Below are 24,083 nucleotides of genomic sequence, written 5' to 3' on the forward strand. Positions count from 1 at the left end.
TGATAATATAATTTACTTTGCAAACATTTCAAACACACACAATAGTAGACATTGCAATATAATATTCCTCCATAACTCCATCATCCTGACCTAATAACTATTAAGATTTCACAATGGCTAGATTAACCTATCCTTTTGTCTTTTCCATTCAGTTTGCTGAATTATTTAAAATCATTTTACAATCCTTCCCCAAATCAAGAGTAGACTGTATAAAAAAACATTTAGCAATTACCACATTTAGCAATTTTAAGAATATCTGTCATCTAAAACCCAGGCCAATATTCAAATTTTCTCAATTCTCTCTAAAATATAATTTCATTTTTTCTTTAATTATAGCTTTAGGTAAAGCTGTGAAACACATTGATATTTCACCAAAAATCATCTAGAGAAAATGTATGTCATTAAACGAGTCTATGAGATAAGAAACCACAGTTCTATAGATCTGGAGTGGGTTATACAATTATGACTGACTATATATAGAATTATCTTTCAGGTTCAATCTTGCAAAACTTAAATACTTTCACAAAATTTTAGTATATAGCATTATATAGATTATTTTAATTATTGCATGAGAAGGAAAATTATTCAATCACTCAAAGAGCTTTGGAGCATTATGAAATGGTTTCAGTTTATGATATGTTGGTGATTTGTGTATTTGAAATCCCTTTCTTTTTGCTCCCCACATCTAACAAACATATGCATACATAGTTATGGATGCACACACAAATACACAACTTGAGGACTTGAGGATTGGTTGTTTTGAATCTGATAGATTTTATTTGAAACAGGAAATACTTTTGAGAAGTAATTAAAAGAATTATCTATGACATGAGTTAGAATATTTAAAAAGTAAATATATATTATGTGTCATTTGTAGCCTGATATTTTGGGCTTCAATCACACAAGAGGAAGTGATAAAATAGGCATATCTGGTTCTCTCAATGTTGATACATTTATGGAAAAAATAGAGTATTTTCAAAATTGTCCAACTGATGTATACTTTGTTTCCTACAAATGAAATAAATGTATTGTGGAAATCCACAAATCAGTGAATGGATTGCAGCCAAGCATTAAGTCACTGAAATGAAAGGAATTACTTCTTAAACTTCACTTTTCTGCAAATTATTAAAAACACGACCTCTCAAATCAAAAATATTTTTATCTTCAATTTTTGTATGCCTCTTTGTACTCTGTACTCTAAGAAAGGGCTGGGAATGTGGCTCAGTGGTCGAATGCTTGCCTAATATTAGTGAGACCCTGGGTTCAATTCCTTTCAGTACCACGTAAACAGAAAAAAGCCAAAAGTGATACTGTTGCTCAACTGGTAGAGTGCTAGCTTTGAAGCTCAGGGACAGTGTCCAGGCCTTGAGTTCAAGCCCCAGGACTGGCAAACAAACAAACAAAAGGAATAGAAAAGACAGACAGACACAGACAGACAGACAGACAGACATAAAGAAAGAAAGAAGTAAAAGAGGTGAATATCATGTTTTATATTCAATTGCTAATAACAAACAGAATCTAATTATATTCAACCTTAGGTGTTCTGAAGTATCTTTTTGTAAATTCCACACAACATATCAAATATTTACAAAGTAAAGGATCAAAACCTCAGTGACTTAGAGCAAGAAGGGGCATAGGTTTTCTACTGCACCTTTATAGAATGTCATGTATGAAAACACTGAGACTCAAAGAGCATCAATAGTGTATTCTAAGACACACAACACACATCAACTAGGTGACAATTATAGACTCAGGACTCCTTCTGGTCAGTTCAAAGACCTATAAGCTCGGGTAGTGAATGATACTAAAATTAATTACACATTAATAAATTATACAAAATAATTTTGATTTTAACCAAATATATAGTATTTATGACATATTTTAATTTTGTATGAATAATGTATCATTAACACATATTATTGATTTTAGTGATCTATGTACATTTTATAGTAATAAGTTATAAAACAATAGCAGGGATTGCTTCCCTTCCAGGGGAACAGCAAAACCACAAACTGATCCAGGTTTTTCTGAAGCTATGAAATGAAGAGCCATTGGAAAGATGAAGAGTTAAGAGTTCATTCGGCTGTCCAGATGTATCCAAGTACCCAGTTATTTGGCAATAAATACATCTGGGCAACTGATTGAACTTTTCGCTTTTCATGCCTCAACTGCAACTTTCTACAACATGAAGAGCCTGCTGGATATTCCTGTTTCCAATGTCGTTATGTAATGAGCTAGGGAGTAAGGGGAATCTATGGGTGAGGAAATGCTATTGTAAATGTGAGCACGAATGCATTTTGGTATAAAGCTACATTGAATTGCAACCATCTTGACAAAAGATTAAGAGGGTATTTTTCTCTAGCTTATAAAATTAAAGTCAAACTAATAGAAAGGTTTGAAACATTCCAATCAGTGGTATTTATCATGTGCCTACCTCAACAGTATGAAATTACTGTATGTTTTCACATGCTTGAGAATAGCGAGCAAATGCAGGCATATATGGTTTACATGATGCATGTATGTGTGTGTTTATGTATGTATGTATAGAGAGAAACATATCAAGCTATGTCTGTAAATCCATCTCATATATTTCCTCCAATCTCTATGTAAACTCATTTTATTGAAGACAATGATTGCTATTTGAAACTAACTTATCTATGTCTTTACATCAATATAGGCTGCTTTTCTTGTTAAAATGTGAACTCCATGAGAGCAAGAGACTTATTCATCTCATTTCTTACCATGTACTCATCATTAAATGAATTGGCATAGTACCTTACACATAATAGGCAATCACATAATACTCAAACACATGAAAGTTCTGCTGTAACAGTGTCAGCCTGGCAAATCAATTGGAAGAGGTCTCTACCACAGAAATTTACCTCTGTTCTTTAAAAGCCTTTAGATCATTTGCTATATAGACACTTCTGTCAAAATAATCCAGGCACAGTTCTGCTACTCCCTATGGAGAAGATAGCTTTAAAGTGCAGTGCGCATTGACCATTTAGACAAAGTCTCTAAATATCTGTTACTATAACCGTGGAATATTTTGTCATACCTACTTTAACTGTATTAATTTTGAAAGTATGGAAAATGTATAATCCTGTACACTGTACATTGTTTTTTAACTATTGTATTAATTCTCTCTAAATTCAATAGTAGTTAATGTCATGAGAGGTGAGGGAGGTAGCTTAGTGGCTATAGGTCTCCATAGCATGTTTGAGGCCCTGGGCTCCCTTCCTAATACTTTAAACCTTTCAAAAAGTATATCAACCAGAAGTAGTAAGTAAACACAAATAATGTAAAAAGTTTCATTTTCATCCCAAGTCCAGGTTAAACAATACATTTGTTTCCACAATCCCTTGCATTGTTTGGAGCAGGGTATAAGATTGACATTGCAGCTGAGATCTGAGGATCAAGGTTCAAAGCCAGCCTGAATGCAAAAGGACCTGAGACTCTTATCTCCAATTAACATCTAGAAAAATGGGAAGTGGGGCTTGGCTCAAGGGTAGGGTGGTAACCTTGAGCAGAAGAGCACAGGGACAGTGCCCATGCCTAGTTCAAGCCCCATGACCCACAAAAAAAGATTGCCACTAGAACCAATTTCAAATTAAATACTCACCTTATAATTATGCATGTAATAGAATGCCCAGGACAGATACAAATCCCATATAGTTACTGTTATCACACTTCACTTCACCAAAGTCTAAATATGGAGAAGTTATGAAAGCACCTGAGATATTTAATGGTATATTTAAAATTCTTAGATTGATCCATGCATACTATGGAGAAGCATCCAGTTTTATGCCTGAGGCATAAAAACCAGGTCCAGGAAATACGCAATAGGTTAACTGCTAATATCTTGTGATATAAATCCTATACTCAGCTGAATAAGCAATTCACAGTTCCACTGAAAACTATTAGCCTGGAGATTTTTGCCTGAAATAAAATATAATTTTCTGACAGAACAGATTGCTGAACAGTGTAAAGTTATAAAACTGCCTATTTCAAATATCATTCTAAAGAATTTCATTTGTCAAGTTTCTAGGAGTGCTTAAATATAGACCTGTTGAAAGAGAAAGCACTAGATTATTTCTCTTGTATGTTTCTAGCCCTAAGACATCAGTGAATTCAAAATTATAGGATAAATTAAGACCTGACAATTGAAGGTTAAAGTGTCAGATTGGTTTCAAAGAATACAATTGTAAATGATCTTATTTTGTTGTGAGGTCTTAGAGTTTTCTGGTGGCATAATAGTCTATTTTTAAAAATGTATAGATTATAATCAAAATTATAGGTATAAATCATCACCAAAATTTAAAAACATACTCAATAGCCATAAGACATTTTTAAATTAAGTTATTTCAAAATTGTTATAAGTCTGTGAAGCATTAACATTATTTCGTGGGAATAATCTGAACATTTGTGACTAATTCATTTTTTATTTTTGCCATCTGCTGAGTGCTGAATGGGTACAATACCAGTGGGAGTGTTTTTTAACAGTGATAACTGACTAACTCAAATCTCTATAGGTAATGTTACATATTCAATTTAAATGTTTTATTATAACAAGTTAGACAGAAATCATCTGTTGACTGTGTTCTGTTGACTGTATTCTGTGATTTTTGTAAGCATTGAGTTTCTCTTTTCATTATCAAAGAAATCCATTTTACCATATCACCATGATTATCTCATGAAGAGCAGAAAGATTTCATAGGTTAATCCATGCCATCTAGTTTTACTTAAAACATCAGGAGAAACACCATTAATATATCTCCTTTTTAAACTCATCAAACCACTTCCAGGAAAGAAGGAATAAAAAAGTAGTTTCAAGAGCCAGGCACCTGGTGGCTCACGCCTCTAATCCTAGCTACTCAGGAGGCTGAGATCTGAGGATCATGATTCAAAGCCAGCCAAAGCATGGAAGTCCATGATATTCTTATCTTCAATTAACCACCAAAAAACCAGAAGTGATGCTGTGGTTCAAGGGGTAGGGCGATCATTTTTAGCTGAAGAGCTCACAGATAGCACTCAGGCCCAGAGTTTAAGGCCCATGACTGACAAGAAAAAAAAATAGTTTTAAGATAGAAAATGTAATTGAAATCCCTTCTTTTTCCAGTACCAAGTTAATTAGAAATCGTTAGCCTCACAAAATGCAACAAACACTGTTTTTTTTTTTTTCAGTAAACCTACAAACTATCTTCTTGACACAATTATACCAAGAGCACACCTCCTTGATTTTTTGGACAGGATCTTTTGATTTCATACACCATCGACTTCTACAAGTCTCTTCTACTACCATCCCTTCTAATAGCTAATTACTTTAAAAAAAGATTCTCAATTTTATTATACTAAAAACCTGCAAAAAATAAACCACACTAAACAAGAAACAAATAAGTAAAAAATTCTCAATTCCTGTGTAGTGGTTCCCAGCACTGAATTAAAAGTTTTCTGAGAAATGCAGTCTGCACACAGTAGGAGACTAGCAATGCTGATGGATCAAAAAGTACTTTAAACTACAAAACTGATGGCAACATGTAAGTCATCAAAATATGCCTGACATAGTAAAGGAAAGTTGCCGCTGTACCATAATGATATTTTCTTATTAGTGTATCATCAGACTTCTAGAGAACTTAGTCATGACCTATCAGCTTTTACTACATTCAGTAGTGTTTTATTTTTTTTTAAATCAGCAGTTGACTAATGACAATGAGAAAGTACTTATATACAGCTCTTTTACTCAGAAATTTGCCTTGAAGACAAAATCTTGAAAAGGGAATATTGGTATCAGCATTTATTGCCTGAAAAAGTTTTACATTTTATTATAATTATAGTAATTATTATCATTTTCAATATTTCTGTATATTATCCTTATTAGATAATATATTAGCTGCTCTCTTAATATATACAGTAGTTGCATGTGTTTAGTATAGTAAACAATCTATTTACTTTGGTATAAACCTATTATTGCTGCCCTCTGGAGAATATTAGTGCTTAATGCAGATTACTTTACTTTGAAGAAAATGAAAACTAGGAATGTTGCACAAAATATGTTCATTGTTCAAAAATTCATGGTTTATTAATTTTCCATAAAATAAAAAGATAAACCTTTTTGTTATAGGCATGATAATGACTAGATTACATACATTTTTCCAATAGTCACAAATAAAGGATATATAAAATAAAGGATTATTTTATGATCTTTAAGTAGATATACAAAGGGGTTTCCCTTGAATATAACAATTGATAAATACAGTGCATCTTGATAAATGTTACCCTTTTCATCATTCTCCCTCCATCTCTCCCAACCACACCCATTATAATTCTTTCTTCAAAACATTGATTTGAAGCTATTTTTCCTCCGTTGGTGGAAAATTAAACAGAATTGCATAAAAATAAAGCCTATAGAAAAAAATTTAAACACTAGTTTTACATTTGCAAAAAAATTGTTCTGTGCTATTTCTTGATTTCTTCTACAATATGGCATACTTATATCTTTGATGAATTAAGTATTCACTGTTTCTTTTAAGTGAATTTACATTTTTGAAGCCATGCAAGTTATTTAAATTTAACTAATGTTCTTTTTTCTTTTCTTTTTCTCTCCCCAGAAAATGAATCCAATCTGTTAAATTTCCTCTTGTCAATTTTTCACTTGGGTTGCTGAATACTAAAGCAATCATGTTGAACCTGAGGAGCTTGGTGTACTCACTCCTGTAAGGACATTATTACCTCTTCATTTCATGAAAATACAGTTTATGTTTGTTTATACATATTAAATATGCTTTGATGTGACCAAGGACAAAATAAAATAAAGAGCTGAAACTATCAGCAAAGTTTTCAATACATGTTTGGATGAATGGCAAACTCATACTTCTGATTAACTTCAAGGGTAGACTGGGGATGTAGCTCAGTAGCAAACTGTGGTCTTAGGATTTCCAAGATCCTGAGTTCAATCCTCAAGAACAAAAAGCAAAAACTAAGATGATAGCAGAAAGAAAACCTACTATAAATTTTACTGAAGTTCTTTTGTGAGTCAGGTACTGTTTTCAGGACTTTACATTGATTATATCATAGTTTGAACAACAATGCAACAATGCTAGGTTATCTCTGTAATCTTTTTGTTAAAGGAACTGATACTTTATTAGTCTGTGATAGGTAAAAAATTATAGAAATCATATGGCCAGCACATTGTCCATAAGCCAAATACAGTGAAAGATTAACCAAAGCTGAAAGCAAAATAACTTGCCTCTATTTATTTGGTCCTTTTAAAATTTTCTATTTTTGTTAGTCATAAATTATGATAGAATTTTTTAAGAGATGTATGCTCAATACATACTAGCCTTAAGCAATTCTTCCTCAGCTTCCTAGTTTGATATGGATTTCGGAATCATTTATTATTTTTACATATTGTTTAGAATACCAGATAACTTTGACTAATAAGAAAATTGTTTTCAAATAGATACCTGAATATATTTTCTATCCATTGTACAATGATAGCCAAAATACTTTTCCTATTGTCTTCATTTTCTTAACAACATAAAAGTACATTAACAAGATATTAAGAATGGCAAGGTAGTTTGGCTATCTTATACATTTAAAAGAAATAATTTTTAAATATGCTAGAAAAATACCATAATACTTTCACAGGATTAAATCATGCCTACATCCTCTCAATCTAAGTGTTTTGGCTTTTGTTCAGAAAGTATGTGCATGTGTATATGTAATACTATGGATATGACAAACTTTTGATAGCTATAATGAATTTTGTTACCCTAAATTTTTAATGTTTATAACTCAGCAGTTAAACGATTGACCAGTTCTCCAATTCTAAAAACAATCGTCCAACTTCTTACACAGAAATTCTCTGATATTATTTATTAGAGAAAATTACATATTGACAAGAGAGGAAATTTTGTCCTATGTAAATAATATCAAAATTTAGCAACTACAACAGAAAGGAAAGATATTCTCATGTGTATGCTTTATAGTCATTAAAAAACTCTTACTATACATGGAATAAATTCAAAACAGCCATTCAGAGACACTTCTTGATTTAAAACTGAAAGATAGACCATGTATGTATGTTTTATGTGTTATTAAAGAAAATAAGTATGTTAGTTTTATTGGTCACTTTACAAGGCTATATTTTGAATGAACATTTTGTTCATAACTTGACTAAATCTAACATCACCATCTAGGAAAATTAAGTTAAAATATGAAAATGAGAGTTACATTCATGTTTGTTGCATTGAATCACCATCTGATTTAAAATTCCTATTAGTATAATCTTTCTGAGGACCATTATAGAACTGTACATTTTAAATGACTTTGGAGATTTAGTTCCTATCTCATGAACAGTAACTCACCCATAGGTACTAATCATCACCACAAATTATGGAGCCTGTAACAGGTCTCATGAATGGATGAGAGTAAAAGAAAAAAGTTGGTATAGCACAAGGCATGAAACACTATGAAACAGAATAAAGTCATTTTGCAAATATAAGAAAATAAGAGGGCTAGGAGTTTGGCCTAGTGATAGAGTGCTTGCCTAGCATTCATGAAGTCCTGGGTTCAGTTCCTCAGTACCACATACATAGAAAAAGCCAGAAGTGGTGCTGTTGTTCAAGTGGTAGAGCACCAGCCTTGAGAAAGCCCAAGGACAGTGCTCAGGCCCTGAGTTCAAGCCCCAGTAGTTAAAAAAAAAGAAAAGAAAAGAAAAAGTTCCAAAAGATCTAAATATGTACTATTCTCATAATATACTAGGCCTCTTTTGAACACTTTTCTTAAGTTGATCTTCATGGCAATTTTTTTTCCTAACTTTCAATTAAAAATGCCAAATTCACATTTTCTTGACAGGTAAATAGATTCCTTTATTCCCTGTCAGATGTCCTAAAGGATATTTTGAAGAAATTAATGTTTAAAAATATAAAAATAAATCATCACAGTAAATAAAACATACTATGGCTTTGAATTGCAATGAAAGCTTAAAAATCAGTCTTTGAGCTCAGTTCAACCTCTGTTAAGGTCCCTGGACCTGGGACTTCCTTGGCTGCATTGGTTTGAGAAAATTTACCAATTTCATTTAACTTGCTTTATCATATAGTTATTTAATAGATATAAGTCAGTACTAAACTCATTATGTATAACAATATGTAATCAAATAAAATTATACAAATATATATCAATAAACTAAGTGCCTAACTCATAGCAGTCATTCAGGAAAAGTATTCCTTGGCTAGACCGAAATTCTGAGGTTTAATTGGGAGAGCAGAACTGATAAAAAAAAAAATAGGATAATCCCAGCAGTGGATAGAAAAGCAACTGTATTACAAAAGCAATTTATTGTGAATAATTAATGTAATGGATACCTGATTGTTTTTTTTCTTTCTTCTTAATTTTCAGTGTGCACCTGTTTGGCCTATTTAATTGGGAATCCAGTATTTCAGTGAGTCCTGTGGCTGCTCTAGTAAATGACCTTTACAATGCCTCCGATGGTGGACGCTTTAACTTTCCAGACGGGGTACAAAACTGGCCAGCACTTTCAATCGTCATGATAATAATCATGACAATAGGTGGCAACATCCTTGTGATCATGGCAGTAAGCATGGAAAAGAAACTGCACAATGCCACCAATTACTTCCTAATGTCCCTAGCTGTTGCTGATATGCTAGTGGGACTATTTGTCATGCCAATTTCTCTGCTTGCAATCCTTTTTGGTAAGTATTCTGAAATTCATTTTCAGTTGCAGATTATACCATAAAATCATGTCAAATATCATTATCAACATTCATCATTAATTATTTCTTGTAGAAAGTGGAGAAGAAAGCAAATTGTGTGACAAAAGGAATTGATGGCATGATAGATTTACTAAAAAAACACCTTGGAGAGTTTTCAAAAAGCAAAACAGACATTTTATAATATATTGAAATTAGACATAGGTATTCTGTTCTCCAGAATGGGACATTGACAGAAATACCCCAGATCTGTATTCTGGACAGTATAATATAAATACCATCTCCAATATAAAAATGGAAAAAAGTTAATAACTTGTGTTTCATGTTACTATAACAGAAGCTTAAAATCTTTTTTTTTTAAATAAAAAGCACTGTCTATTTACTTGGAACCACAAGTTAACTGACAACATATATAAAAGATTTGACATGCCAGCCTCCCTTTTACTTGCCTTTGCTCTGGGCATCCTTTTGTGAAAATCCACAAAATTAGAAACATTAAAAATTTTTATTGGACTTGGAATGTGAATTCCTGGTAGAGTGCTTGCCTAACATGCATGAAGCCCCAGATTGGATTCCTCATTACCACATAAACAGAAAATCCAGAAGTAGCACTAGCCTTGAGCAAAAGAAGCTCAGGGACAGTGCTCAGGCCCTAAGTTCAAGCCCCAGAACTAACAAAAATGTACTATTTATAAAGCAACAATTAAAATATAAATCATAGGTATATATTCTAATATGTGCAGGTTTTATACAGCAGTAACTTCAAACAGTTAAAAAATAAATTAAGGAAAACTCAAAGTGAGAGACCAATTCTGACATGGATAGAAAAACAGATGTTCTTAAAATGTCAATCAACAGAAATGATCTGTAGGTTAGACAGTGCGGTAAAAAGAATTGCTGGGACCGGGAGTTTGGCCTAGTGGTTAAAGTGCTTGCGTAGCATGCATGAAGACCCGGGTTCGATTCCTCGGTACCACATACATAAAAAAAAGCCGGAAGTGGTGCTGAGGCTCAAGTAGTAGAGCTCTAGCCTTGAGAAAAACCCAAGGACAGTGCTCAGGCCCTGAGCTCAAGCCCAGGACTGGTAAAAAAAAAAAAAAGAATTGCTGTTTACAAAACTGAAATTGCATTATAAATATGAGTTCACTCAATCCCCACACTGCTAACAGATCTTAGGGTTGAAGTTAATCCTGAAAACAAATTTTAAAATTTTTATTTAGCTCAAGAGACCAGGACACACTCTTTTTCTCTAAGGTAGCTTAGAATGTTTTGAGAAATGTCTGTGTAAATATTCCACAATATGGCAGATTACATGGCCTTTAAATGACAGATTAAATTAATGAATTTCACCTTGCCATAAATTCTTCAAAACAAATGACCAGTTGTATCTTTGCTATGTTAAAACACTAAATGTGTAGCTTTTATCCAATCATTGGTCAAATCACTTCTTCTTTCCTGGTTTTCATTTTCAATACTATCCTTTTCTTGTTTTTGTGTTTAGGGTTTCACATTTAATCTATTTTGTTTACCATCATTCTGAATAAATTAGAAGACTTACCCAATATCTATGGGGTTAAATAACATATATAAAAATAGGTTACTCAGCTTAGAATCATGGTTTAGAATGAAGTATTTATATAAGCAGCAGAGCATATAATTGTGTATAATCTTTTACAAAGTTATAATATTCATAGCTACCATGAGCTGTTTCACCTAAATTAAATCATTTATTTTCCCATATTGCTGACATAGAACAGAGGAGCAAAGTTATTAGATAACTTGCAGAAGTTAAGATAATTAAGATATTTTACAGTAAGGATTTTTTAAAATTTTCATTATTTTTGAGATAGAGTTTCACTAGGTTGCCTGGACTAGCCTCAAACTCCTGAGCTCAAGTGAATTTCCCACCTCTTGATTAGCTGAGATTAGAAGTATATACCACTGTGCCAAAGCTGAGCTCTTCAGCTCAAGGCTACCACCCTACCCTTGAAGCAAACCCCACTTCCCATTTTTCTAGATGTTAATTGGAGATAAGAGTCAGGTCATTTTGTGTTCGGGCTGGCTTTGAACCTTGATCCTCAGATCTCAGCCTCCTGAGTAGCTAGGATTACAGGCGTGAGCCACGGGGCCAGCCAGCTTATATTTGTGCACTAAAAAGCATCCTTTTCAGTGTAAATTTAAGATATGTTACTCTTGTCAGAGATAAACTTAATAAACACCTACAAAGAATAGCATACACAGTCTAGACACCAATATCTTCTGTTTTATCATAGATAAAGATTTATACCCATCTAATTAGCAGATAATGCAATTAAGAATTAGAATATAGTGAACATTTCAGAAATATTTCACTGAGATAGTGAGGATGGCTAGATCTCAATTTTCTTTCTTCTTTTATTTTTGCCAGTCCTGGGGCTGGAACTCAGGGCTCAGGCATTGTCCTTGAGTCTTTTCAAGGCTAGCGCTCTACCAATTGAGCCACAGTGCCACTTCCAGCTTTTGCTGTGTACGTGGTATAAAAAGAATTGAACCCAGGGCTTCATGTATGCTAGGAACGCACTCTACCCCTAGGCCACACTACCAGCCTCAAGATGGCTAGATCCTGAAAAACATAGTACCTTTCATATATATCTTTTTTATTATACATTTTTTATTATAATTAATAGAAGTATTAGAGTTATATTCGCCAGATAAAAGGTGCATTACACCATATATATCTTATAAGTAATTTCAGGTAAAAAATAAATAAGTTTAGTGAGAATACTAAATAAAATTTAGCCAGCACAGACAGGAAAGTCTCCAGTTCACTTCCAAAAGAGTAGGAGCAAAACTATGGTTCAAGTGATCAAGTGACAGAGCCCTAGTCTTGAGAAGTTCAAGCCCCAAGATATACAAAGAATTTGATGTTCAAAAATCAGTACAAAAATAAAAATTTTGCTGGAGAGTGTACCCCAATAAACTTTCCTCTATTTACTCTAAAAAAATAAATGTTTTAGTCTTTGTTCTAAGTTTGACTGCAGGCTAACCATAATATTGGCATTCTTCCACTTGAGTCACATTTCCCGCCTGGTGAAAAGAAGGTATTAGTTTCCTTTTGAAAATTTGTTGCTTTTAATTCTATAATTTGAAGTTGAAGTTTTATTATCTTTGATGATTAAGTATATATAATATATATAATATTTCATGATTTTGATAATTACATATCAAATTGTACTATTGAAAAAGACAATCCAAAGTCCTTACAAATTAGTTTCTTTTTCTTTCCTTTTTTTTTTGGTTGGTATTGAGACTTGACCTCAGAGTCATGTGCTTGCTTATGGCTGATATTCTACCATTTGAGCCATACCTCTAGCCCTGTGGTGTGTGTGAGTCTCCCTGCACATGCATACATACTTGTCATCGGACCTGAAACCAGGGCCTATGCAATGTCCCTGAATTTTAATTTTTTTTTTATTTTACGACTAGCACTCTACACTTGAGCCATAACTCAGGTGATAAATTGAGAGTCTTAATTGCCTTTCTTGCTTTGGTTGGCATCCTTAGATCTTAGCTACGATTACATGCATAACCAAACTAGCCCTGCTTTTCTCTGGTCAGTTGGATATTAGAAACTTGTGCAGCTTTCTTGTGGCTTTAAACTCCCATACTACAGATCCCAGCCTGTTGAGTACTAAGATTACAGACATGAGCCACCAGTGCCTTTTTAAATTTATGAGTTTTTTTTCTACAGAACCATATGTCAGATAGTCTCTAACTTATAGTAAACTAGCATTTGTTGATTTAGTCTTGACATTTCTTAAACTTGGTATTTATTCACAACATCTACTGGTGTAGTAGCCACATGCCATACATTGTACTTGGTACAATTTTGAGACAACAAACATGAAATTTGTTCTCCTAGCTTGGAAGGTAAGGTCACTGACATCAATCAGTAAGAAAATATACCTGTCTTCTCAGGTTGTGGGAATTTGGGGATACATAATTAACTATATCCTCCCTTTTTCCTGGCATTTGAATAAATTATGCAGAAACACAAAAAACATAGTTTCATTAGAATTTTAATTACATTACTATCAAGACCTTAACAGTTGCTATTTAAAATTTTCACAATGCCCTATATAGTCATGAAAATGAAGGATCATCTGTTCTACTATTGCTTATTGAGCATTTACTCTATACCAAGCATACTTTTGAATATTTTGGATAATATGCAGCCAAATAGTAACAGATTTCTGCCCTAGTGAACATTATACATTTCTTAGTTTTGCTACGATTTACTCAAGACCACATGATGAACCCAGTATCATGAGAAACCAGGTTATACCCTAAAATGTTTTTATTTAAAAATATTTTTTTAATTTAAAACATTAAAAAAGGGGGAGGCAGGAGGTAAGCCTATATTTTAAAAAATGACTTCAAAGAATTATCATAAAGGGAGTTTTGTGAATGTGTTCAAGTTCTCAAATTATAGCCAATGTCCTTGTGTGTCAAAATACATTTCAAAATGATCCTTATTCTTGCAAAATGGAAAGACTTGTTTTTGCAACAATGTACTTTTTCATAATGACCTCAGGTGTCAGTTTTAAAACTATTCTTATTGCTATAATTGCTGTTATTGTTATCATATTCTTCCCTTGAGACAGCCATTCACTTCAAACTTCTGAGAAAGTCTGCTGTGGTAAGATGGAAGATCTCCACTTGGCCTCAACTCTTACACAACACCAAACATACAGACAATGATGGTTGAATTAGGAAGTTTCCAACTCAAACTAAAAAGAATCTGACAAGCACTTATAAAACGGTATTGAAAGTGTAAAGATAAAGGTGAATAAACTAGGGCATTCAGCATTTGACGAATACCACTACAGTGACTTCTCTTAGGTTTCTCTTTTATCTCCTCTATGACTGAGCCAGGTGTTGAAAAGTTCTGAAACTCAAGATCACCAATAGATATACATTTTAAAATTACAATAGTTTATTTGCATGTATGAGAATATTATAATGAAATCTACTGAGATTCTTTTAGGATGAGAATGAAGGAGTCCTGTTGGGGAGAGAGATTGATGGGAATACATTGTAGTACATGCTTGGGGGTGTCATTACGAAATTCCTGCTGTATAATTCATGCATGCTAAAACAACAACAACAAAAAAAACCTCAAGTAAACCAAAAATAGATTTAGCAAGGACATACATCTCTAGGGACAGGTAGAATTATTTGCCCATAGCAATGGAAACAGTGGGATCTAGGTGCAAGATTGAAAGCCTTTGCCCTGACATTGATTAATACAGTAAGATAGGGATAAAAAGTTGTGATATATAGTATTATGTCTACCAAGTAAAATAATGTACTACACAATTCAAAACAATAGTGGGAAATATTTTATTTGTTTGACTAGCACTTTACTACTTGAGTCATACCTCCAGCTTGACTTTTCACTAGTCACTCTAGAAAAGGAGTTTAGTGGACTCTTCTGCCAGAGCTACTAGCCTCAAATCACAATCTTCCTGATCACATCCTTCTGAGTAGATAGGATTACCCTAGTGAGCCACTGACTCCCAGCTAAGATTTTTAATGTATTCACTCTAAAGTAATGGTCACTTTTTTGAGGAGACAGATGCATTTAATTTGATTTAAAAATTATGTACATGTATCAAAACATCATATGGCACAGCTTAATATGTGCATTTTAAATTTTATAGCAATTAACATTAAGTTAAATAAAAGGTGATCATGGGGCCCTGAGTTGTCCTAGTGGTAGAGTGCCTGCCTAGCATGCAGGAGACCCTGGGTTCAATTCCTCAGTACCGTATATACTGGAAAAAACAAAACAGAAGGGGTGCTGTGGCTCAATTGGTAGAGTGCTGGCCTTGATAAAAGCCCAAGGATGCTGCTCAGGCCCTGAGTTCAAGCCCCAGGACTGGCAAAAAAAAGGTGATCAGTATGTTATATTAATTATATGTAAATAAAGCTTTTCAAAAGCAAAACAAAAAAGTGAGGTGAAAGAATTTGTCTTTACTACCATTAGGTAATATACTGAAAGTACTAGCTATCATAGTTATGAAAAATGAAAAGGCCTGTAGCTTGGAAAGAAAGAAACCAAAAAAAACTATTTCTATGGGTACATAATGATGGGAGAAAATTCTAAAGATGATACAAAAATCTCTTAGAACTGGGGTGGGGGAGGGAAATGGGGACACAAACATAAGAAAGGGTATCAATATGTGAGAATAAATGCACCTACCTGATGAATATAACTGTAACCCCTCTCTACATTACAATAAAAATATCTCTTAGAGCTAATAAGTGTATTCAACCAGGTCACAAGGTACACCACCACCATACAAAAGTCAGTCATGTTTTATGGTAACAATGATTATATGGAAACAAAAAATAATATTCAATACTGTGATGTAAATGTGACTTAAAAAATATGCATTGGGCCAGGAGTTTGGCCTAGTGGTAGAGTGCTTGCCTAGCATGCACAAAGACCGTAGTTCAATTCCTCAGTACCACATACATAGTAAAAGCCAGAAATTATGCTGTGGTTCAAGTGGCAGAGTGCTAGCCTTGAGGAAAAAGCTCAAGGACAGTCCTCAGGCCCTGAGTTCAAGACCCAGGACTGCCAAAAAAAAGATATGCATTTATTTTTACATTTAGCATTGAAAAATGTTAGCGAATGAAATCAAAGGGCTGAATAAATCAAGAAATACAGCCTGTTCAAGCACGGGGAGACTGAAAATGGTAAACACGTCTTAGTTTACTACAGCAACCATAACAAAGTACCTCAAACTAATTGGCCTAAAAACAAAATGGTATAGACCCCTTATACAATTAATTGACACTAATTTATACCACTCACCTACACAATCCATAATAATCTTCCCATCTCAAAAATCCTTGAGTCAATTACACATGAAAAGATTCTTCTTCATTGCCATACAGCCTAACATTGAAACATTCAAGGTATTAAGACTTGGCTATTTTTAAAGGGTCATTTGTAATGAATACAACTATTTCATCTAAAGCATATGCATATATCTAAAATCTCAGTAAACAAAAACAACCCACTTTGATAATGAACAAAAGACCTAAAAGGACATTTCACTGTAAAGAATATGCAAATGGTACATTGGTACAGAAATATATTTTCGACAATCATTACACATAGCAGAAATTCAAATTAAATCACAAATGTTTACATGAATACATAAATTACAAAATTAAACTCCAACTTTTCTCTATTTATTGCTTATGTATTTGCTGTACTACAGCTTGAATCCAGGGCCTTGCACATGCTAATCAAGCATGCTCTAACCCTGAACCACACCACCAGCCATTTTTATTTCATTTACACTTTTTCTTTTTCCTATATACTAATTAATTTATTTGTTCTCATTTTATTTTTTATTATCAAAGTAATATATAGAGGGGTTATAGTTACATTCACCAGATAGTATGTGCATTACTTCTCACACATTGATAACCCTTCTTACGTTTTTGTCCCCATTTCCCTCCTTCCACCCCAATCACCTTGTTTCCCCCCTTCCCTTTCCTATTTCAAATAAACAAATAAACAGATATACAATATACCAGGTAACAAAGTCAGATACAGTAACAATGTGAGATTAACCCAAGGGCAACAAAGGAGAAGAGAAATAACATAGTACATTAAGAACAATAATGACTCAAGATAAAGTTCTTGTTTCCATATTCTAGAGAGCCTTTCATTGTTATGTAGGGTTTTACATAGCTAGGCTGGCTTCAGACCTTGCTCTCTTCCTCCCCCCTCATCCCCACCCTCCACCTCTAAAATAGTCCAGGATAAGTGTGAACCTGCCTTGCAGTTTCCAATGGAATTTCACTAATTCTCTTTCCCAGACTGACCTCAAACCCCAATCCTCCTATTACCATCATTGAAGTAAAGGGGATCATAAATGTTTGCCACCAACAACTTCATTCTGATATTTCAATCATATCTCAGATATTTCCCAAATAATATTAATTCTTTCTAACTACAATTTTAATAATAGTCCCACATCTTTGAGAATATAATGAAACAAAAATATAAAAATACCAGACCAACTCAACATCTGTGAAGTTAAATTTTACCTTTCCTTCATAAATCCTATTACACGGGTACAATTATTTAAATTATTTAGGTAAGCAGGACACCATATTTCAAAGGCTTACCCACTTGCATATGAAGGTGATATACCGAGGGATTACAGTTACATAAGTAAGGTAAGTAGTACATATCTTGTTAACCATTGTTACCCCCTCCGTCGAGCATATCAAGTTTTTCAGATCAGCAGTATTGTGTTCTATCATTTTCTCCTACCCAAAATCAAACATTTTCTGTTTCAGCCATCTCCCTCAGCATCTCCCATTTGATTGGTTTCTTAGCCAAGTATGGTGAGAATCTTTGAATGTCAGAGTGCTTAGAATAGAGATTAGGCTTCCTGGTTTGCTAAATCATCATTTATTTTTCTTACCTCATAAGGTTTCAACTAGTAAAACCTTTCAATGTTAACAGTCTACCTTGTATTGCTTCAGAATTAAAGCTTATGTGTATATAAATATATTCAGGTTATATACTTAAATTCTTTGTCATGTAAAATGCCTTTTTAAAAAATATTTATTGGCTGGGCTAGAAGTGTGGCCAAGTAGTAGAGTGCTTGCCCAGCATGCACAAAGTCCTCAGCACCACAAACACAGGAAAAACCAGAAGTGCCACTGTGGCTCAAGTGGTAGAGCGCTATCCTTGAGAATGCTCAAGAACAGTGCTCAAGCCCTGATTTCAAACCCCAGGACTAATTTTAAAAAATGGCAAATACAGATCTTGCAAGTTTAAAATTGTCTTTGCCCGTGATATCTTTTTGATGAGAATTTTTTTTATTTTTTATTGTGATTAATAGAAGGGTTACATTATATTCACCAGATAGAAGGTGCATTAATTCACAAACATCGATACCCTTTCTTAGGACATGGTCCCCATTTCCCTCCCACCCTCCCCTGATAATTTTTATTTTTAAAATATCTAAGTCATATGTATTTTTCTACAGGGCCCAACTTTATTCACTCCAACTCCTTGAATCCTTTCTGCACATAGAGTTCTACACAAAGACATTGGTGAATGAAATGAATACAAGCCCTATGACACCATGCTTGCTTGAGGAGCTATCTTTCCTCTCTCTGTCTCTCTCCTAGCAGCTTCTCAGCACACTTCCTGAGAACAGGAAATACGCAACTTCTTCTCACCCATGGCTTTCCTCAATACACAATAAAACCTCCTTGCCAAGTACTCATGCTCTGCAGGAATCAGTGCAATGCCATTTAATAAATTCATTCATTTACTCATTAGATCTGACCGCTCACTGAACATCCAGGGTCACACACAATGATATCTGGCAACAGGAGAAAAAAAAAGACATGATTTCATAGACTTTATACTCTACCTTGAGAAGTTAAGGCAAGATCTAGGTGGAACCCTTTCCTTGCAAAGTCACAAGCACTTTGAATAAGTTGTAAAGGACAACTGGAAAACAAATACCCTTCCCCACAATTGGCAAATTATAGTGTGCTGAATGAAAATTTTAACTGCTTAAATTATGTATCTGTCAGTCCATATAGCTTTGTAGAATTCAACCCAATTCATCATCATCATCAGTATCATCATAATCATCATCATCACCATCACCATCATTGTCATCATCATAAATTTCCCATATGATTTGTAATAAAAGCATCACAAAGGAAGTGTTCAATAGAAAAAGGCTCCGAATGAAACCTTATATTGAGAAATTTTTATACCGATATTTAGGATCACTTGAGGAGAAAGGGAGGCTATTCTCAAACTTCCAAATCTCCATCCAGATATTATCAAACAATATATGCTATCGAAAACTTATGAATATACATATTACAGTACAAATACATCACAATAAGTCCCATATTGTATAGCCATGATTTCTTTTCAAACAACATGTTTATCATTTATTTGCAAGGTCTCCACCAATCAAAGTATTGAGGGTATTTGAAGGGAAATAGCTTTCTTGTGTAACTACTAGTGGGCAACTCAGGTAATCAAGCATCTCTGTAGAAAAATTAACTTATGACTCTAGATTGCTTATTGGAGGAAATGTATTAGTGATTTTAGCAACTGTTTTCGCAACTTATGATATAACCTAAGTGGGCCTCAAATTTGCAATCCTCCTGCCTTAACCTCCTAAACGCTGGGATTGCAAACAAGAACCACCATGACTAGTAAATTGTTTCTTATTTGAAGGAAGCAGTTTCATTTGTTTGCAAAACCTACACAACGTATAATACTACTATTTTAAAGAACTAAAGGAAGTAAATAGCAATATGATATGATTCAAAATACAGATTTTGATTATTTTTGATCTTCAATATTAAGAGTAGTAGTAACATTTACTCAAAGACTTATTTTGAATCCTATGAGAAGATAAATACAATGGTTACTTTTCTATTTAGGGAATCTGTTGATCAGAAATAAGCAGAAATTCCTCTGAAGCTTTTCAAAGGGTTAGTTATCAGCAAAGTATAGGATTGCCTACTTAGAAAGGAAATTAACTAGTCACTTAACTGTGCTTATGAAAGCTGGGAAGGGTTTAATGACTGAAAGTAGACAGAACTATCATCAGTTGACTAGTAACACGATAATTCTCTAAACTTTCCATGCTAATCTCTACATTCATAATAAATATGATTAATTGAGAAAATTCTTCCCTCAAGCATCACACAAAGAACTTTACATTATTAATTTATTTATTCTTCATAAAATAATGCCTATTATTTATTTTATTAAATATTCATATTTTAAAGATTAAAAATTAATGTTTATGAAGCCTGTTGTTAGTAAGTTGGGAAGCCTATCTCTGCCCCCTTGAAAGCTTCTTTATTTGATATTTTTTATTGTAATTAATAAAAGGGTTACATGATATTTGCCAGATAGAAGGTGCATTAATTCACATACATTGATACCCTTTCACATGTCTTGGTCCCCATTACCCTCCCCCCCACCCCCCATCTTGTTTTTCCCCCTTCCCTATCCAAAAAAAGAAAGATTTTTTTTAAAAAAAAGACAATACGATACAGGATGAAGACTTGGGAGCAGCAATTGGTGTCCTGACATTTACAAAGTTTACAGGTGGCAACAGTAAGCCCTCCCTAGAGCAAATAGTGGAATAGGGAATTCTTAAGCAGTAGACAGAGAGATGGAACATGGAAACAATCCACTGGTGCAAAACTAGTGTGTCATTTCTTGAGCTTGGGAACTGAACAGTATGCAGAAAATGGAAGCAAGGGACATGCTTTAAAATGGACTTTTTCTTGGCCTATTCTCCACTGATGGCTTAGATACCAGGTCTTTCCTAATCTTCCAATTAAATTGACTGCTTCAAAATTGCTGTGCCCAAAACCTGTCTTCCAGACAAACGATACCAAGTGACTAATGAGGTGAAGAGGAGATCATGAGAGGAAACGCCAGAAGTTTATGCCTGCCGGCAACTTTCTCTATCTGCAATGTCCACAGGGCCAGCAGAGAAAACATAATAGACAGAGCCTGAGAGTCTCCTGAGAGACATGGGGGCAGGAGATCATGGCAGGTCATGAGTATAAAGGAAGAGCCTAGGGTGGTTGACTTGATGGATGGCTGAGGCACCAGGTTAATTGACTAGAGGATGTGATGGCTACTACACAGAGGAGGCAATTTTCTATATTTTTTTAAAAAAAGTGTTCAGACAAGTCTAAAATCATCTCACAGAAGCCATGTAATCTTGATAATCATCAGATTCTTTTTTCTTCTCTCTTTTTTAAATATTTTTATTGTAATTAATAAAAGGGTTACATATTTGCCAGATAAGAGGTGCATTAATTCACATACATTGATACCCTTTCACATGTCTTGATCCCCATTACCCTCCCCCCCACTCCCACCCCTCAGCATGTTTTCCCCCCTTACCTATCCAATTTCAAATAACCAAATACAAATATATCTGATATATCACATAACAAAGTGAGATACTGTATCAATAACAATATAATATAACCAATGGACAGCAAAATAGATGAGAGATAACACTACATTAAGGACAACAATCATTCATTATATGGCTTTTGTTTCAATACCCTGGAGGTCCTTTCAATTAGCTTCATACTATATGGCCTTATGTATCAAGATTTTGCTCTATTGCAGATCTCTGCTAGTAGAGCCCAAGGTTTCTACTGATTATGACGAAAGAGGGAAACCATTGAGCCTAAGTTCCTTTGAGTCTGGCTTACTTCACTTAATATGATTTTTTCTAAGTCTTTCCATTTCCTAACAAATGGGTCGATGTCGTTTTTTCTGACAGCAGCATAGAATTCCATTGTGTACAAACACCACATCTTGTTGATCCACTCATTAACTGAGGGACATCAGTTTGGTTCCATATCTTTGCTATGGTGAATAATGCTGCAATGAACATTGTTGTGCTAGTGCATTTAGTATGCCCTAGTTTCTGGACGTTTGGATAAATGCCAAGTAGTGGGATGGCTGGGTCATAGGGGAGCTCTATGTTTAGCCTTTTGAGGCACTGCCATACTGCTTTCCATAGTGGTTCAACGAGTTTGCACTCCCACCAACAGTGTAGTAGTGATCCCTCCTGGCCACATCCCCTCCAGCATCTGTTGTTATTAGTTTTCCTAATCCTGGCCATTCTAACTGGAATGAGGTGGAATCTTAGAGTTGTTTTGATTTGCATTTCTTTTATGACCAGAGATGTTGAGCATTTCTTCATGTGTCTATAGGCCATTTTTGTTTCTTCTTCAGAGAAGACTCTCTTTAAGTCTTTGGCCCATTTTTTAATGGGATGGTTGTTACTTTGGAGATTAGTTTTGGAGTGATTCAATTTTTTGAGCTGTTGATATATTTTAGATATGAGGCCTTTGTCCGCTGTATGGTTTGTGAAGATCTTCTCTCACTCTGTAGGCTTTCTAGTTAATTTGCTAGCTATGTCCTTTGCCATACAAAAGCTCTGCAGTTTAATGCAGTCCCACTTATCCAGCCTTTCTCTGATTTGTTGTGATTCTTGGTCCTTATTAAGAAAGTTTCAACCTGTCCCAAGGAGGCCTAGTGTATCTCCTATTCCTTCCTGTAAAGTTTTCAGTGTGTCAGCTTTTACCTCCAGGTCTTTGATCCATATAGAGTTAATTCTAGTGCACGGTGACAAGGAAGGAGCCAACTGCAGGTGCTTAACCAGTTCTGCCAGCACAACTTGTTGAAGAGGCTGTCTTTCTTCCATTCTATTTTTTTGGCTCCCTTGTCAAAGATTAGGTGGCCATAGGTCTGTGGTTTATTATCTGGGTCCTCAGTTCTATTCCATTGGTCTTCAGGCCTGTTCTTGTGCCAGTACCAAGCTGTTTTGATAATTATAGCTCTGTAATAGAGTCTAAAGTTTGGAATTGAAATTCCTCCGGCGCTGTTCTTTCTGCTAAGAAGTGTTTTTGCCATACAGGGTCTTTTATTATTCCATATGAAATTTTGGATTGCCTCTTCTATTTCTTTAAAGAATGCCATTGGGATATTGATGGGTATTGCGTTGAATTTGTAGATAACCCATGGCAAGATTGTCATTTTCACGATGTTGATTCTTCCAATCCAGGAGCATGGGAGGTTTTTCCATTTACTTAGTTCTGCTTTAATTTCCTTTTTCAGGGTTTTAAAGTTTTCGTCAAAAAGGTCCTTTACATTCTTAGTTAAGATAATTCCTAGGTACTTTATTTTCTTTGAGGCTATTGCAAAAGGAGTTGCTTTCCTGATTGTTGCCTCGTTCCTCTCACTGTTGGCGTAGAGGAAAGCAGTTGATTTTTGAGGGTTAATTTTATAGCCTGATACCCTTCCAAAGTTTTGAATCAGCTCAAGGAGCTTGGGAGTAGAGTCTATAGGATACTTTAAATACAGAATCATGTCATCTGCAGAGGTATAGTTTTACTTCCTCTTTCCCTACTTGGATCCCCTTTATGCTTGCTTCTTGCCTTACTGCACTGGCTAGGAATTCTAATACTATGTTAAAGAGGAGTGGAGAGAGTGGGCATCTTTTCTCATTCCTATCCCAACTAAACAGGCCTATTTCAAGCACTGAAATAGAAATGGCAATAAGAGACCTTCCACCTAATAAAAGCCCAGGGCCAGATGGATTCACAGCTGAATTCTATAAGGTCTTCAAAGCAGAGCTCATACCAGTATTCCTCAAGCTCTTCAATGAAATTGAAAATGAAGGTTCTTTACTAAACTCATTCTATGAAGCCAGTATAACCCTCATCCCCAAACCAGACAGAGATTCA

At 34.4% G+C, this 24,083-nt stretch overlaps 1 protein-coding gene across 1 annotated transcript in view; it reads left to right on the top strand.

The window, feature by feature from the left end:
* Htr2c (5-hydroxytryptamine receptor 2C) overlaps window positions 1-24,083 on the top strand; it is a 180,000-nt gene that overhangs the window by 88,114 nt on the left and 67,803 nt on the right. The window contains exons 3-4 of the mRNA XM_090326035.1: window positions 6,609-6,713; window positions 9,403-9,716. Of these exons, the coding sequence (XP_090182161.1) occupies window positions 6,679-6,713; window positions 9,403-9,716 (349 nt within the window). The 5' untranslated portion in view covers window positions 6,609-6,678. The remainder of the gene's footprint in view (window positions 1-6,608; window positions 6,714-9,402; window positions 9,717-24,083) is intronic.

The sequence above is a fragment of the Megascapheus bottae genome, chromosome X (assembly GCF_031878675.1).
Source record: "Megascapheus bottae isolate mThoBot1 chromosome X, mThoBot2.hap1, whole genome shotgun sequence".
NCBI classification, from domain to species: Eukaryota; Metazoa; Chordata; class Mammalia; order Rodentia; family Geomyidae; genus Megascapheus; species Megascapheus bottae.